The 17,500-nt window shown below is 42.3% G+C and overlaps 2 protein-coding genes across 2 annotated transcripts; one reads left to right on the forward strand and one right to left on the reverse strand.

The window, feature by feature from the left end:
- The first annotated feature begins 813 nt into the window (after window positions 1-813).
- On the forward strand, window positions 814-2,307 carry birc5b (baculoviral IAP repeat containing 5b). Its single transcript, XM_022199240.1, has 4 exons — window positions 814-939; window positions 1,500-1,609; window positions 1,995-2,112; window positions 2,221-2,307. Exons 1-4 carry the CDS (start codon window positions 814-816, stop codon window positions 2,305-2,307), a joined length of 441 nt encoding a protein of 146 aa, XP_022054932.1.
- Window positions 2,308-8,807: 6,500 nt separating this feature from the next.
- Window positions 8,808-11,825, reverse strand: neurod4 (neuronal differentiation 4). Its single transcript, XM_022199239.2, has 2 exons — window positions 11,634-11,825; window positions 8,808-10,639 (listed from the first exon to the last, which is right to left on the reverse strand). The coding sequence occupies exon 2, from the start codon at window positions 10,631-10,633 to the stop codon at window positions 9,569-9,571; it is 1,065 nt and encodes a 354-aa protein (XP_022054931.1). The 5' UTR covers window positions 10,634-10,639; window positions 11,634-11,825; the 3' UTR covers window positions 8,808-9,568.
- Window positions 11,826-17,500: the final 5,675 nt, after the last annotated feature.

The following is a 17,500-nucleotide window of genomic DNA, read 5'->3' on the forward strand; positions in this document are numbered from 1 at the left end:
GTGAGGAAATACTGCATAGAGGTCAGTAACAGTTTCCCCATGTAGAGAGCAGAATGGATTTGTGTCTTTCTGTATGTTTCATTTCTCATTCGGTTACATTGCTACCTTTTTAGTCTGTCAACTTCTTAATGTTGCATTGTGAACAGTGAAGAGAGCACAGTATCATATCGGCAGGTTGTCCAGGGAAGGCCTGACATGTCTGTACCAGTAAGAGCCTGCAACAAAAGCATACAAATGACTAAAACAGGTCCGATGCAAAGAATACACGGACATCTCTCCCCAAAACCATGTACTGCAAATTACTAATACTGGATAGTATCATTTCCTGTATCTGCTGATGAAAATTCCTTCCTGCATATAAGGATTTTATTAAAAAGAGATTCTGAATTTATAGCTTTCATGTCAAATCAGAATTTCATGTTTTTAATACCAATGTATAATCTGAAAAATTACTTTATAGCTCCTTATTTCGAATTGGGAGAACAACAAGTCTTGTTTTGCCCCATGCAACAGAAAAGCAATTAACTGAAAACATGTAAATCAAGAGAATGCATTTTTTAATAATTAAATATGGCTACAGATTAGCCCAGCTGCACTTTTCCTGACCATGACCTTATAGTGAATGGAGTCTCCTGACCTCATACTCCAGTCGTGGCCCTGCCCACCTTTAACCTGAGCAACGAATAATCAGCCCCAACCAAAATCACCCAAGTGCAAGTGTGCAAGGCGTTCTGGGTCGTCAGCACATTTCTATATAAACACGGACACTGTGATTTAGACACATGGTGGGTTGAGGCTGTTTGTGTTGAAAGCATGGCAAGCATAGCTGTACTGGCAAGCAGATATAGCTCATTTGATAAAATGTACTGCTATGACTTGCGCAGAGAAAGCTTTGCAGACTGGCCGTTTAGAGAGGAATGTAACTGCACACCTGAAAAGGTAAGACGGTCATTGTCTAGTAAATTCCTGATGCGTCAGAACATTATTCAAATATAGAATGATTTCAAAAATGTGTGATGCTTCATTTTGACTGTGTAGCGGCACAAAGGACTGAATCAAGATAGTGGATTTATGGGTGAGACAGAATGTGTCAGAGAGCTCTTAGACACTTAAGAATGCAGCCACACTTATGCATTTTTATGCACTTTGAAGTAGTTAACAGCAGCTTATGAACATTTTATTGGTGTTATATCTCAACTATGTTTACACAGGAATGATATCACAGCCTCTTATCCAAGGCAGTGACAGCCTGTGATTTACAACTAAACAGGTGTCCTGTCCCAGTCCTGTCATGATGAATGGGCTGCTGATAAGTTAATTGTTGAGCAACACAAAGTGCCCTGTTACCAGCTCATAATCCTCCCAAGAGCCAAAAGCAGATCATTGTCTGGTTTCGTTCTCACCGATATTCACTCTGTCATATGCAAACTTCCTCAGTTTGGTGTTTTGTTTTCCTTCATCAAAGGTTTCGGACGTTATTGATTGCTGTTTCTTTGCAGATGGCCAAGGCTGGCTTTGTCCATTGCCCCAGTGAGAATGAGCCTGATGTAGTGTGTTGTTTTTTCTGTCTGATTGAGCTGGAGGGCTGGGAGCCAGAGGACCATCCCTGGTAGGAAAAAAACAAACAATCTTAACTTCCTCAGGCCTTAATTTTTAGATACAAGCTAAGGGTCACTAAAACACTAGCAATGGAAGGGTATGTAGTAGTGTCAGATCTGATCATTTTATCAATATAACTCAGAATTAAGAATGGAACCGAACCATTAGGGGACAGATTTGATCCACAACACATCATCGTAGAGCATGAAAGGAAAGACCTCAGTCACATAAAAATACAAAATACATTCTACAGCTGTCTTTACATCTTGATCCACATGATAATATTTTTTTTTTTACAACAGACTGTTGATTAAACTGTTATTGAAGGAGAACATAGTACTTGTTTGCACTCGGCTGTTTTGTCTTTTACATTTGTGTTGTTGCACATACATCAGGTCAGAGCATGAAAAACGCTCCCCTAACTGTGGATTCTTAAATATGAAGAAAGACTTCATGGATCTAACTGTGGCTCAGTACCTTGGAATGGAAAAAGAGAGGCTGAAGATCTATCTCGTAAGGGACCTGTACACTGTATGCAGTGAAGAGACATTTTGCTTTAATACTTGCACAGTGGTTGTTCAACATTCAGCTTTGTGTTTTGTTTTGTCTTTTTTCCTCTAGAGAAAAATAGTTTATAAGAAGATGGCGTTAATGCGGGAAGCCATAGACTACAAGCTTGAGACGCTTAAATCTCTGAACTTGTTGTGATTTTTATGAAAGGATGCATCAAGAGCCCATAGTCTTTACTAAATACTTTTAAAATATCAATAAAGTTTTGAAGATTACTCTGTAATACTGCTTTTAACCACAAGATGGTGCTTTTGTGCTAAAGCTCTAGTTTTCCCACTGCAGACGCACTTTCTGGAATCTCTCACTCTAAACCTTCACAAATGATTCATCTAAAATGAAAGCGCACATTGAGAAGGATTACAATGTGGGGCTATATTCCCTCTTTTCAACCAAATACTTACCATTTTCCTGAACGTGCCACCACCTCTACCACCCCTTTTCAAACCTTGACCCTGGACAGATGGCCTGAAGCCCCTCCTTTTCAATACCAACTGTTGCCCCAGTAACATCTGTTACATATAGGGGGACAGTGTGCGCTGAGAGGGCTTGCCAGGACACTGTGTCTAACCCTGCGAGGAGGACTGGGATTTCAAGGAAAAAGTGCAGGATGCTGCAGCTGACAATGGAAATTGTGGGAAAGGTGCTCATGCAATAACACCCCAAGTAAACTCCCTCACCTTTTGATGCTTCAAGAGGTGATTTAGCATTTCAAGCACAAAGGTTTAAGTGGGTGTAAAGTCTTGAGATTTTCTTGTTTTGTTTTGTTTTTATAGCAGAAACAAAAGTGTATGTGTTTCATGGGAGGGTTGGCTGGATGGAGAGCAGGATTAAAAGATGTGATCCCTTCTCCAACCTTCCACTGGTCTGGATTAATGTCTAATGTAACACTCTGGCCACTGAGCCCAGATCAGCTGCTTAATTCTCTTTTATCCGCTCACTGCAGAGCAAATTGAAGGGAATATTTTTAGATTTAAAAAAAAAAAAGTAAAATATCCCTAGGTGATGTAACATTTCTAATGATGCTGTTTTGCTTTAGGTTTTCTGGACTTTATTTTCCAATGCAGTTGTGAAATATTTCCACAATCACTCAAACGGTAATCATTTTGTATGTGGAGAGGAACATTCACAATAAAGTACAAGCTAAAAAAAATCCAAAGAGTTTATTGATGAGATGGTTGGGTTAGTTAAGTAAATGGTGAGGTTTTGCATAAGTACACAGATCATAAAGAGCCTAGTTACAGTAATTGCTAATGTAACTCTAATCAGGGCTTATACCCTCATCCAGTGTCAATCCACTTATACATGTGTGCTCCAGAAAATGAACAAAGGGAATAGTATGGCGTGACTTCTATTCCTGTGCAGCACAGATGTGATGGACGGGCTTATGTGTGGGAACGTTGAACTGTTTTCATTTTATTGGATCATAACTGAGGTGGGGGCCAGGCCTTATGTTTGCTCTCACCCCACTTTTTAATAGTAATCAGTATAAGCCTGAAATCAGTCATTAAAATAGCAGGATTCTGCATTTCATCACCATACATTTGATTAGGTTTCTCTCAGATCTAATTAATAACCTGTGAAAGGGTTTTACACCAATGACCTCGACTGCAGTTTCCTAATGAGTCTGCTAAACAAACTGTAAACAGTGAGTGTAGCAGATGGACAAATGGACAGATGTTGCTAACAGAAACTTTACAACCTGAGCTTTCCATCAGGCCCCATCTGTTGCTTCTGCAACCGGTACCTCCCTCTACCCTCCTCCAATGCTTCTCCTCATCCGCATCCATCACAGAACACTGATGCTCTGTACGCTGCGCTGAATTAATGACATCAGCATTTACCTTCTCGAATGACCTGGCCTAACCCTTCATAAACAAAGCCAGACTCGAGCAACATGTTATCGCATCGGAGCAAAAAACGCAGAACTTTCCCACTATTTATCTAACGGTTATTCTTTAAGCTTCACTCACTTATGTACTCATGAGAATCTACTAAGCAAGATAAATGACTGGCATCTATAGAGGCCGGCTGACAGAGACTCCAGCGATGCACCAAAGCCATGTCAGTGTGTCTAAATCATGATGAATTTACTGATTGATTGCCAGAAGAAAAAGGACACTGAGTTGCACAGTTCCTTGCATCCTAATTAGACAAAAACTAAAGTCCTGTTTTAGTTCCTCCACCTCTAATGTTCTCCCACGTCTCCGGCTGTAGGGCATGCTGGCTGCCTGCTCTCTCAGACACCACGGCCCTCCTACCTTGGCAGTTTTTTTTTTTTTTTTTTTTTTTTTTGTGCCCTGTTCCAAAGAGACCTCCATCTGTCCCTGCACTTGGCTCATTGTGGTGTCCCTCAGCCCAGCAACTTCCACAATGCAGTGGGCGTGCAGAGGGGGGCCAGGGTAAACACGACAGCATCCAGATCCCATTAGAAGCTCTTTAACTCCTGCACCCTAATACTCCGAGAGAGCTCTGGGAGGGGAAGGTCCACCCCTCATCGTCCCGCACACAATGTCACCTTTTACACCCACTTCCATAGGTAATGAACCTGCAAGCTGCCCTCTTTCCTCCCCTTCCATGTACGGCTTCATTTTTTAACAAGTCATTATTTCTCAAATCAAATCAATAAGAAAAGTTTAACTTTATTTGAATGTTTTACAGGTGACTCAGTGAATCAGAGATACTGATGTAGTGAAACCATCCTTGAATATTTATGTCAAGCTAGATTTATTTTATTCAGTACATGAATCAGATGTGATAAGATAGAAGTGAATCTCATCCTGTTAACCCTCCTGTTGTCTTCATTTACGGGCACCAAATAATATTGTTCTCTTGTCTGAAAAAAAAATCCAAAAATTCAGCAAAAAAATTCCACAAATTTCTGAAAATTTGCAAAACCTTCAGTAATTCCTTAAGTTTTATTTTTTTTAAATCCCCCAAATTTGGCAAGAAAATTCTTGTAAATATTTTCAAAAAATTAGTTGAAATCTTCAAAAAAAAATCCTAAAAATATCTAAAGTGATTCCATATATATATCAGTAAAACTAAGATTTTCTTTAAGAACTTTCCCAAAAAAATCAGCCAAAATCCAACGAATTTTGCTGGATTTTGGTTGATTTTTTTTTTTTTTTTTGTGAATGTTCTTAAACATTTTTAGCATTTCCTTTTTTTCCACCAAAAATGTTCAAAGATTTCCTAAAAATGTGTACATCAGAAGTGTCACTGTAAAATTATATTTTTTTTCCACCTTTGAACTGCCTCAATTTTGACCCGCAGGATGACACGGGGGTTAATAAAGTTTTATTTATTTTTACTGAATTTCTTCCACTGTGTTGTCAATGACCATCTCTAATCATGAGTGTTTTGAGTTACCCCGCCTCCAACCCTGCCATCGTCTCACCACCCCAGCCTTGGCATCTTCCATTGTGTTTCTCTGTCTTTACCCACGTTTCTTTCTCTGTCATCTCCTTGGTCTTTCTTCTACCAGCTGCTCTTCTAGGTTGTCTCCATTTCTGGGTGCTCCACCTTTCAACCTGGGCACCCGTATCTCTATACACCCTACAGAGGCAAATGTGTGTGTGTGTGTGTGTGTGTGTGTGTACATGTGCTGAGGCCCAATAGGAGGAGGGGGGGATCACTGTGTTCGCCCCAGCTTAAAGGCAGAGGGATTATCGGCACACAGACACTGATTAAAGCCTTCCAACCTCCCATGGCCCCATTAATACAATCTTAATCACAATGCTTTATCCTTCCATCTAGCTCCTATGGATCAGGACCTTTTTCATTTTAGTGTGAGCCACTCTTGTTTGGCCAGTGGATTAAGTGTGCTGTGCACAGAAACTAAAATATAGGCACAAGAGAATGAGAGAAAAAGAGAGACCAGGCTTCATTTTGCACTTTAAAAACTCGGATTTAGTGTTTTTCTGTTTCTATCTGTGACGTCGGCCTGGATGAAGCAAAGTAATCACCTTTATGTTGCCACTAGGACTCCTGTCAGCAGTATGAATGTCTGCTGTATAGTGTCTGCAAACATTAAAACCAAATAAAAGTTTAGGAGTCAGGAGGTGGACTGCAGCACCATTAAATCTCTGGGCTGATATCTGATTTGACCTCACTCTCTTAGGGATTGAGCTACAGGTTGTACTCTGCTGCCTTCTGCTTCAGCCAAGATGACATTATTGAGCATGTGTTCTTTCCCATTAGGAGACCCTCATGCACTTCTTATAGATAAGATAAACACTTGATATGTTTGATCAAATCTGTATTAAAAGGTACCATAAAGTTAGAGTCATGCTGAAGTATGGTTTTTAACAATTTATTCTTTGCATCGACAAACAAGTTTAATAGAAAATACTAAACCCTAAAAGCTTCTGACATGAAAACTATTTGTAGATTATCTGAAATTACTCCATGTAACTACCAAACCCTCCACCATACCACAATCTGTGAGGCTGCCCTGCATCTCTCTGTGTTTTGTAATCTTGTATCCAAAGTCAATTTACAGGGATTATTTCCATATCCACCCACTCATGTATTTGGACTCGGGAGGATAATTCACATTCCCTGCCCCCCACCGTTTTTTGTGGCAACAAAAAAGCAAAGACACAAAGAGGGTGTGCGCCAGCAAACTCTGCCAATACTTTCTCACAGGCCAAGTGTCGGCCTGTGTGTAAAGCTATGTGTCGTTCCCGTGCCAAGGCCGACACACAAGAGCAGAGAGGACAAACTTGTGAATGAGAAGCTGGACCTCCGTCACCTCTCTTGGCCTTTCCTTCTCTTTCCCGAACACGCTAATTCCCCTCTCCCTTTTCCCTCTCTCATCCCTCTCTCTCATGCTCTCACTCTCTTTGCTCTCTCTCTTTTTCTCCCCAAATTGGCCCAGCTGTCCGTCAGCCCCCCGCAGTTCCCCCAGCTGTCTGCCCTCCCCGAACGAGAAGCCCCACAACAATGCAGGTCACAGGTCAAGAGAAAGAACAGGCTGCGTTCACAATAGACCAGTGGCGCCCACTAAAACAATTGTCCCATTTTGTCCTCCGGTCTTTCTCCACTGTTGCCAGGACTGGAAAAGACAAACCTTTTGGAGAGGTAGCTGAAGAGGGGGGAAGTCCTCCTGGACAATAACCTCCAAAGCACCTTCCCCTTCTTACAATCGGCTAAAGGACCACGAGGATACACGCACTTGTACACACCAGCCCTTGCTCTCACCACTCCACCTTTGCTTTCTGCCACCCCGTTGTTTTTGTTTCAAGAGCAATGATGTCCTTGAACGCAGTCATTAAAGTCAAGACCGATTCTTTAGTCATTAGTTGAGTGATATAAATGTGTTAGGATCCCTGCCAGCTTGAGCTAATCTGAAAATAGACATTACTTATCTGTAGCTTATTCTCACTTTGCTGAAATTTTAATTTAAACAGACTTTGGCATATAGTGTGTGTTACATTTTTCTCAACAATAATAAAAAGACACGTAATCTTCTGAACTAACTTAACTGATGTGTCTTTGAACAGAAATTTCAGGCTTGTCTTTCTTTCAGTAAACGTGGATGAATTATTGGAAAATGAGTTCTTGCCCTACAGTGTTTTGGCATGAGCTAGATGGGAAAGTGGGACATGTGTGAGTGAAAGCGAACGATGGAGACTCAGAAAAGCCTCTGTGACATATTCACCTGTTCCCCAGAGCTGTTTTCCCATGGCCCACAACAGCCTCCCGCCTGACCTGATAGAAACCCCAGAGCAAGCCTTTGAATGACATCATACACACACTCTCTACACACACAGACACACACAGAGACACACTCACAGATCTCTATTATCAGACCACAAAGTATTCTTTTTGTGTATAATTCAACTTTGTCTTGTACATTTTCATTTGTTTTGATATTAGTGTGTATGTTTGCAAGTGTGAAATGATTTGAAGCCACAAGGAGCATAATTCATTTCCTTGGGTGTCAAATACCATTTCTGCTTATTGTTGTCTTTGCGCACTGGGGATTATTTTTAAAACTATTCATATAAAGCTACTAAGAAATGTTCTTAACATACTTGTCAAAAACCTGCATGTAATAGTTACAATATTATTTCCACATTCTGTAAAAGAGCTGAAACTGAGCAAAAAGTAAGCCTTAGTATGAGGCAAGATTTTGTTGATTCGCTTGTTAAAATGACTGCCACAACTGGGGCTTTATTAGGATTTTGTTATGAAATTAACATAATTATAATTAATCTTCTTGTTTGTGGATTACTAGGGGAAAAAAGTCATTTTGGCTGAAACTAGCAATATGGCAAATGCAATTTGAAAATGCAAAAAGTCCATTTTTGGTGTCTTTGAGTTCTTTTTTTATTAAGTCTGCTGAGAAATATTAAGATACTTGTTAGGAACCTGCACGTAATAATGGCAATATTATGTGCACATTCAGTAAAAAAATAAAGCTGAAACTGTGAGCGAACAGAAGTCTTACTATAATTAAAAATATGGCAAATGCTAAAAGAAGTCATTTTTTGAAGATAACCTCACTGCAACTGAATATTCAACTAGTATCCTCGTTAACTAATGTAGTGTAACTGCATCTTTCTGTCGAGCTCCAATTTAAGTGAAGGATGTTGACAGGATAAAAGACATGGCACACATTTTTACTATGGAAATAGCATATAATATAAGAATATTTATTCAATTAAGTGCGAAACAGCAAAATATTAACAGTACAGTATGACAAAAAAGTTGTGATGCCAAATGAACAAGTACCTGAAAGATCTCAAATAAATAAATTAAATACAGTACAGCTACCAGTGACTGGCAACAATCCAAGAAGACAGTGAACAAAAAAATGTGCTGAGAAAAATATATAAAAAGGACAGGACATTATCAAAATAAATATTAAATACAGATATAAATAAATGCATTGCTTTTCTTCAAATGAGGAGGGCATTGGCTGCAGGCCTCTGTGCACAATTTAGGATGGATGACATTTTGATCAGTTTTTTTCTGGTATGTAGACCAATGTTCTCATGTTATTGTTCAAACACAAACCCTCTAAACATCGGAGTGATGCTTCAGGATGGATGTCTGATTTGGTAAACTAATCTTTAATTCCACTCTTTAACAACTGAGGGGGCAACATGTTCAGAAATAATTACAATCCAAATATCAACATGTAATCATGACAAAAAAAGAGAATAAATAATAAATGTTATGGGTGCATGTTTGTATCAGGTAGATTGAGTTGAGGTGATGAGTCTCTCTCTCTCTCTGAGCGTTCAGTGCTCTCCCAGAGTACTAGACAACATAAATGCAAACAGTTTTCTCTATACAGTCAGTACTGTAGTCATCGTTTTTATAGCAGTTTATACAAGAGCGGTGCTTCTCCTCTGGCCAGTTTCAGAGGAGTCATTGGTTCGGTCTCATTTCAGATGGCGCCCATCTGAGAGGTGACCAGGTGAGAGGGAGCAAAGGAGTCAAAGGCCACATCCAGGGGCAGCTCATAACGAGAAGCCTGAAAGAGAGGGTGGCCCTGAGGCCCCCCTGGTAGGCTGCCAGTCATTGTAGTGGGGTAATGGTGGGACGAGAGGTAGTGGGCATGGTGGCTAGTGTGGGGTGTGTAGTTCCTCTCTGACTCATGGGGAGAAGGCTCCTGCTTCAGGGCAAAGTTGCCACTGATGCTGAGAGGGGGAGTGAGCGGGCCGTCGTATGGTGGGGTGCCGCTGCTGCACTCGTTAGGGGAGGGGTTGTCGTATACAGGCCCCTTGAATCCCTTCATGTGAAGGAGGTGGGATGCCTCCAGGGAGCCGTAAGGAGGGCTGGGGAGGCCTGGGGATGGGTAGCTGAGGGGATGGCCAGCCACCACACCACCCACTCCCGGGCCTCCACACTTGTCCTCCAGCTTGTTAAGAATCATCGGAGAAGGTCCCAGCTGCAGGCAGCCAGCCACAAGGTTACTGGTGGGCTGAGACAGGCCTTTACACAGCATCTCCACAAACCCGTGGCTCTCTGGGGACTGGCCGCTCTCAAGCACCTCTGACAGAGCCCAGATGTAATTGCGGGCCAGTCGTAGAGTCTCAATCTTTGACAGCTTCTGTGTCTTGGAGTAGCAGGGCATCACTCTGCGCAGATTGTCCAGGGCGTCGTTCAGCCCGTGCATACGAGAGCGTTCTCTGGCGTTGGCTTTGACCCGCCGGGCACGAAACCTCTCCTGTCTAGCTTTGGTCATTTTCTTCTTCTTGGGACCTCTCCTTTTGGGAGCGTTTTCACCATTCGGCCCAATCTCCTCCTCATCTTCCTCCTCCTCTTCCTCCATGTCCTCACTACCCAGTTCTGTGCAGGAGTGGATGCGGCCCCCTACGGTCAGGCCACTGCGCCCTCTCATCTCTGGGCTTTCATCTCCATCCTGTGAGCTGCCATCCTCCTCCAGCCAGCCGAGGGAGCTCACCAGCTCACTCACATCCTCGCTTTTCCCAAACGGTTTGGTCATCATTTTGATCTGAGGGAGAGAAGAGAAAAATGATCAGCAACTAAAAACCTCATCCAGTGTCTAAATGCACAAGGCTGCTCCATTAAATGTGCACATACACATTTTTATTTATCATGACTATTGAGTGTCATCAATTAGAAGCAGCACTGACAACACATGAAATACAGAGTGAGATCTCATTTCAGCACTGCATCATGGACAGCTCACCTAAGAGCCAGTTCCTCTGTTAAATCAAATATTTGAAAGAGAGGGTGCAATTATTTAGAATTACATTGTGATTTTAAAGCATTCTTGGATATTTTTAGCATGACATGCATGAATGGTCCCCTGCTGTTATGCTGCAGTCCTTGCAGAGACGCTGTCAATCTGGGACACGATGGGATTTACTCAGCATATAAAGCTCAAAGATTAAATAGACAACATACAAATCAACAAACATGTGGACAAGCCGCCCACATACTGTTCATAATGCTACAAAGCAGTAGATTTGTCATTTTAATGATAATTTTACCTCTTGTAGAATAAATGTATAGACTCACAGTCAAAATTCTAATGAAATAAATGAACATATTGCTGTTTTTAAATCTTCTTTTAAAGTGAAACAGGGACTCTGGACAGAAAAATTGCTTTTGTTTTGGAAAAAAAACCCAAACCCAAACTGCCCTAGTTAATTATTGTGCACTAGTGCGTAAAAGTGGGACAGATTACTGTAATTTATGAATTGAGAAGTTTGGGCAAGCAATTCTGTTGGGACTTTAAATGCTACTGAGTATAGTAACGAGATCACTGCCAATTTAAGACATTAAGTGTTTTGAAAATGCTAATATTAAGTGAAAATGTATTCTTCAATTTGAGGACGTTTTCCCATCCGTTCAAAGGAATGCAAGTGAATGTGCTGGACTAAGTGATCCAGATGTGTTTCGCAATTAAAATAGATTTTAAAAGGATTCTTTTAACTTTTTAATTAAGCTGGACTCTCAAATGAACAAATCTGCAAACTCACCTGTTCGGATTTAACGCTCGCTTTGCGCAAAGAAAGAGAAAACCTGGCCAATTTTCTTTTTTTAAAAAATAAAAGACTACAGCAAACTGAGTGATAAGTCCAGAATCGCCGGGTGTCTTTCTTCGCGCATCTGCCAGTGTCCCCAAACTGCTGTGCTCCTTCAGAAAGCCATGAGCGCGCCTGGAACTTTCATCTCCAAATGGCACGACTGGGCAGATTTTTTTTTCTTTTAGCCGGACAGGCCCCTCCCTCTGCAGCCCCACCCACCATCAGCTCATCCTAAACGCGCGTGGCGGGCTCGTGACCATAAACCACCCCCCCACCCCTCACCAACAGCAAATGCGTAAGGAACAGATTTAGTGTGCGCCACCGGGTGCACGTGTGGGGCAATTCTGTATTTGTAAATCAAGGGGGTCTTAAGCACTGAGAGGGTGCGCACACATGGCGAACGTAAATAAAGCTGAGGACACTGGGGGTCTATGTAGGAAGCATGTACTGTAGCCTGGAAGCTTAGAATGAAGACGCCCACTGTGGGACTTGCCTGTTTTCCTGCCCAAACTTGCTTAGCTTAGCTGCAGGTCTTGCAGTTATCATCAGCCCAAAATATACATATATATTTTAACATGAGTAACACATATCATCTTCTCACCAAGCTCACCTTATCTTTGGTGACACATTATTTGATAGAAATTCCAGCTGTGTTGCCATAATACCACCAACTTACACACGTTTTTGCAATTTTTGGTGGATGGATGGATTCATTATTTATCTCCTTGCAAAGGTGGCCAGTAGCTCACACATGTTGATCTTCAGAAAAATAAGATGCAAAATTGTGCTGGTAGAAGTTAAATTGCAAGGAAAACGTGTGGTACTGGTCCGAAGAAGTATTATAAAGTCTAAACAATAAAAATAAATAAGCATATATGCATTACCTTGCAGCTGAAACTGGACTCTCACTTCTGCCATTTAACTCAATATTTTTATTTATTTTTTTACTGTCGACTTCTAGCCACAGAATCTGGCTGACCACAGACGCCAAACTGTTTTAATGCTACAGAAATCTGATCTTGTAGTCAAATGTGTACTCATTAAAACTTTGTTCATGTGTATGACCTACATGCTCACACTTGGAAATTAATAAATAATAATAATACAATACTGTAGCGTGTGTTAACCATGTTAATCGATTGTCTATCTCTTCATTAGTCGGTTGGATTAGGCATTTTCTACTTAATTAAACCCAGTGTAGGCCTGATCCTCGCTGACTTAAGAGACGCTTTTCCTTGTGTGCGCATTTAAGTGATTTTGACAGCTTGGTGTGCAGAGAGCAGGTGTGTGCGTTGTTCAACCAGTCTCTCAGTTGTTTGCTTCCATTTTTAGCGTCATATTCTGCCCCCGAGGACTATGGGCTATCTGATTATTAAATCGATTGGCGCAATGATGGAGACACAAGTTGGGGCTACTTTTTTTCTTGGTAAATGACAGTTATATTGTAAAAGAAATGTGCTGCAGTGCAATATTTCTAGAGTTGGTTCCCTTACAGTTACATTTTTCTGTCAAGTAGGAGGAGTTTAGATAAATTATTGCTTTTTTTGTTATGCATTTTGTTTTTCTTCAGTGTCATGAAGGTTCATCAGCGCATGAAGAGTTAACGCTTCCACTCAATAGGACCTTTAAACAGCTTTATATGGTCTTTGTCTTTTAATTCTCTAATCGTGCGACAATATTGGTGATTTTTGCGCACTTTGGACTACAAATGCCGCGGCATAATAAACGGCCGCCGGTCCTCGTGCGTGGCGCGCCGCGGCTCAGTGGGGGTCTTTTGTCATCACTGCCCACTGACAGCCGGGGTCTCGCGAGCCGCACGTGCCCCCGCATTGATCCCATTGTGCGCGCGATTGCGCACAGCTGTGCTCGCGACTGAACTTTTTGGCAACCGCTCCGTGGGCTTCTGCGCCTCTCTCTCTCTCTCTCTCTCTCTCTCTCTCTCTCTCTCTCTCTCTCTCTCTCTCTCTCTCTTAAGCGCGCGATATCGAGGCTGTTGTTGCGCGTCGAGGAAATCAGATACAGTCGCGTGGCCCGATCGGCATCCTCGCGTAAAAAGCAGCATTTATCTAACGATTTATTGGACGCAGCCGATAACAGATGGTTGAATATAGGAAGCGTTGGGGCGTCGAAAGGGGGGCATCTGTTGCTTGGAAGCTCACGCGTCACTCGCCTCATCGTGCGGAAAACGGTATTCGTGCACCTCTCCAACGGTCCTCATCAAGTCCTGGTCAGCGCACTGGCCATGAAGGCATGTGGACACAGACAGGATGAGCCCTGTCCGTTGTTTGTGTGTGTGGGTGACTAATATGATGCCCCCAAAGCTCTCCCAGGTACATGCACTCCCACCCCACGAGCAGATCCACTCCCCCTTCTGTCCCATGAGTGTGAGCCTGGCCTCACCACACCTGCAGCCTGCGTGGGGAATTGGAGCCTGGCAGTCTCCCACAATCACCATGGGTTTCCCAAATGACCGAGTGACTAACGGAAAGGGAATTGCCCTGCTCTCATTTAGGCAGTAACATAGATAGGCAACCTTCTGGAAGAGGTCTTGGTGAACACATCTGCGCTGAACCAACTTTTGCTGAGATCAACCCAAAAATATTTCTGTTTGAGCAAAGTTACACAGTCTGTTAGTGACTTGATTCCCCCCCCCCCCCCAAGAACAAGCGTAAATGGGAAAATGTGTTGTATAAAAGTTGTTAGTGTGATTCAGCTTGTGTTGAAGAATAGATGACCCAATCTGTCTAAAAGACACGTCTGTTCAAAGATATGACCAAAAAAGTACCAGTCTTACATCCTCTCTTTAAGTGCTGTTGTTGCTGTTGATGGGGGTAACCACTCGCCTCACAAAAAACACTGCCACAAGTGAGTTGTCTAGCGCTCTTGTCCCCTGGGACTCGGAGTGGAATGGGAGGGATTCGTGCACTGTGCTGACAGATGGGTCCTTGTTCCTGTCTTTTTCTTCATCTCTATCTCCCTCTCCCTCTTTTGCTGCAGCACAGACACACTCACACACACACCAAGACTGCACGAATACAATAGGAATTAAAGCTCTACACACATGCTCCCTGGTCCGCTCCTGAAAGCTGAGCCCCTTGTAGTGATCATAAAAGATGGAGGGAGCTTGGATTTGCGAGAGAGCTTGGCGTGCTAAGGAGTGGAGGGGGGTGATGTGGCTCAGGGTGGTGAGGGTACACAGATAAAACTGTATTGTTGCCAACTAGAAATACAAGTTTGGCACCGTGCAGAATGTGCATTTACTTGAATGTATTTTAATGTCTTATCTCTAATGCTTTTGATCTTTTTTTTTTTTTTTTTTAGCAAATACTTCCCATGCATATGCACTTCATCTGTTTGGAAGTTATGTTTTTGCTGCGCTTTGTCATAATCATATGTGTGTGTTAAGAAGTCCCAGGGCTCACTTCTCTCCATTTGCTGTTCATTGAGGCTGAATATGGTTGCATACACAGTAGGCTTTCCTGAGGGAGGGACTGACAGACCTACTGTCTTACACACACCACACACACACATGCCACACACACACCACACATGGTCATAGCAGAGTATGACCTTTTAACCTCAAATCTTTTAATGAAACATGACTCTTTGCCATTTGCTCAATTTTCTATCAGCGTATAAGAAGATCGTTTCCACAACTCAAAACTCTTCTTCTCTAAATCAAACCATATTATAAACGTAGACTGATGTGTAAATGGAAGCAGAACAGCCCACTCAGGATACATTACACCACATGATGGCTTTAGACTCAAGGTGTGTGTCTAAGTCAGTGCCCTACAAACAAGTGGACTGTTATCTTTATCTGCTTGTGTGAGAATATAATCCCTTGTTTGACTTCACGCCACCATATTTTCTGTGTGGGGTAGTGGTTTGTCGTATCCATAAAACTATGATGTCAACAACTAAAGAGTCAGCCGAATCGCAAAGTGAATGTTGATAAGATCTAGCAGCATTTCGTCTCGGCAATACGAGCAGATTGTCCGCAGCTTATTCCTCTTCCTTTGGGCTAATGGATTTGGAAAACATTCCAATCGAGCAGAAATGTGGCTACAGAATGGGAATCAGGCCTGAGGGCAATTCTCACTAAGTGGGGAGAGAGCCATTAAACAAAGGTGCCTGTGGTTTCATATTCAGGATACTTTACAACCTCCGTCCCAGGACATCAACAGTGTTTTTGGGTGTGCTGTTAGAGGGGGCAGAAGAGGGGGAGGAGGATCCATCTGCCATGCTGCCGGTCCTCGGGGAGATGGGCATATCCCAGGGGTGTTTTGGAGAGAGAGGGTCTGAAAGGATTACACCCAACCACTAATCAAGGACGGTAATCTGTGGGCCCCCGTACAAAATCCCCTCCGATCCAAACAACAATTTGGGATAGAAGATAAAATCTCAGCATACAGGGACAACTAACTGACACTGAACAACCTGGCAAACACAAGGACAAGTACAGGTGATTATATTTCTTTTGATTGGGAGAATCAACTGCAAAGGTGTGATTGGCAAAGAGCCATAGTGTCTGTGATCAGGTGCAAGTGTCCCACAAGTGGCCTAGTCTGAATCCCAGTGTGACCATTATGCAAATACAGCAACTAGACAAGCAACATAAATTTGTCTAACGGATAGAAGCACTTTTAATCAAATCCAAAAGCAAAAAGCTTTTCTTAAATTGCATTTGGTGATCATGACCCAAAATAACAGAAATTTGGTCAATTTCTCCATTTCAAAAAATACGTTGAGTTTACAGCATTAGATTTTGTTTAATTTTTTTTTAAGAAACTGGGGTTTGTATATCCTTCAAGATGAACTTCTAACTGCTGGTTTGTCATAAGGTGAGCCCTGCAGAGTAGTTGTCCCTCATCCTAATACTTTGTCACAGCAGGAAGCCACACAAGGTGCAGCTGCTGAGCCGTAGTCCTGGCAGGTTTCTCCATCCGGTGAAAGAATAGCAGGGAATCAAGTTGCCGCTACTTTCATGGTCCCCCATCAGTGTACCGTTTGATGTACCAGGTCTGGGTGGGGTTGTTGATCTGCTAGTGGTGGGTTTAAAGCTCCACAGGACTATAGGAGAAGCTGCCTAATGATGGTGCCAGTCCTCCAGGGCATAGGGAACAGGAGCATCCTGGCCTGCACCTCCTCTACCTCCTGCAGAATACCCACTGGCTAGGCAGCCTCTAAGCTCCCTATCCCCATAGCCTCATTGTTTAGTGGGCCCGGCACTGTCAATATTAAGCCTCACTAATGTGATCTAGAGGCAGCTGGAGCAGCCCCGATTATTACCATGACACAGCCGACAGAGGGGTGTAATATCATTAAAAATAAATCAGGTGGTTTGGAGATTTGCTGTAGCAGGGGGGACTTTGAATGGCATTAGGTGGGAGAACTGCCATAATTTCATTAGTCAGTTGAGGAACCTCAGTGAATCTGTTGAAACGTTTCCTTTAAGTTGGAGTAACTGAATTTGCTTTCACAACACTCCATGCAAAGAGGAAGACAGAGGAATTAACCATGGTACATTTTTCAATTAAGTGTCTTATAATTTAGAAAATTAATTTCAGTCATGCATGCAGATAACTGGATATCATGATAAGGCTATATATCAGTTTCTTAATCACATCATATACTACTGTAGTCTTGATAACCTGATTCAAAGAAGACTGGCATTTCTGAAGTTATTATTAGCCTCTTGCGGTGGATTATTGTTGGAAATGATGAGGAAAACGTGAGGCCCTGGTAATCTTCTTAAACTGTTTGACACTGCTGTCTGCTCGGCAGACTCATCAGCAATCAGCTGGCTGCTGAATAGA

Source organism: Acanthochromis polyacanthus, chromosome 6, assembly GCF_021347895.1.
Source record: "Acanthochromis polyacanthus isolate Apoly-LR-REF ecotype Palm Island chromosome 6, KAUST_Apoly_ChrSc, whole genome shotgun sequence".
In the NCBI taxonomy this organism is placed as follows: domain Eukaryota; kingdom Metazoa; phylum Chordata; class Actinopteri; family Pomacentridae; genus Acanthochromis; species Acanthochromis polyacanthus.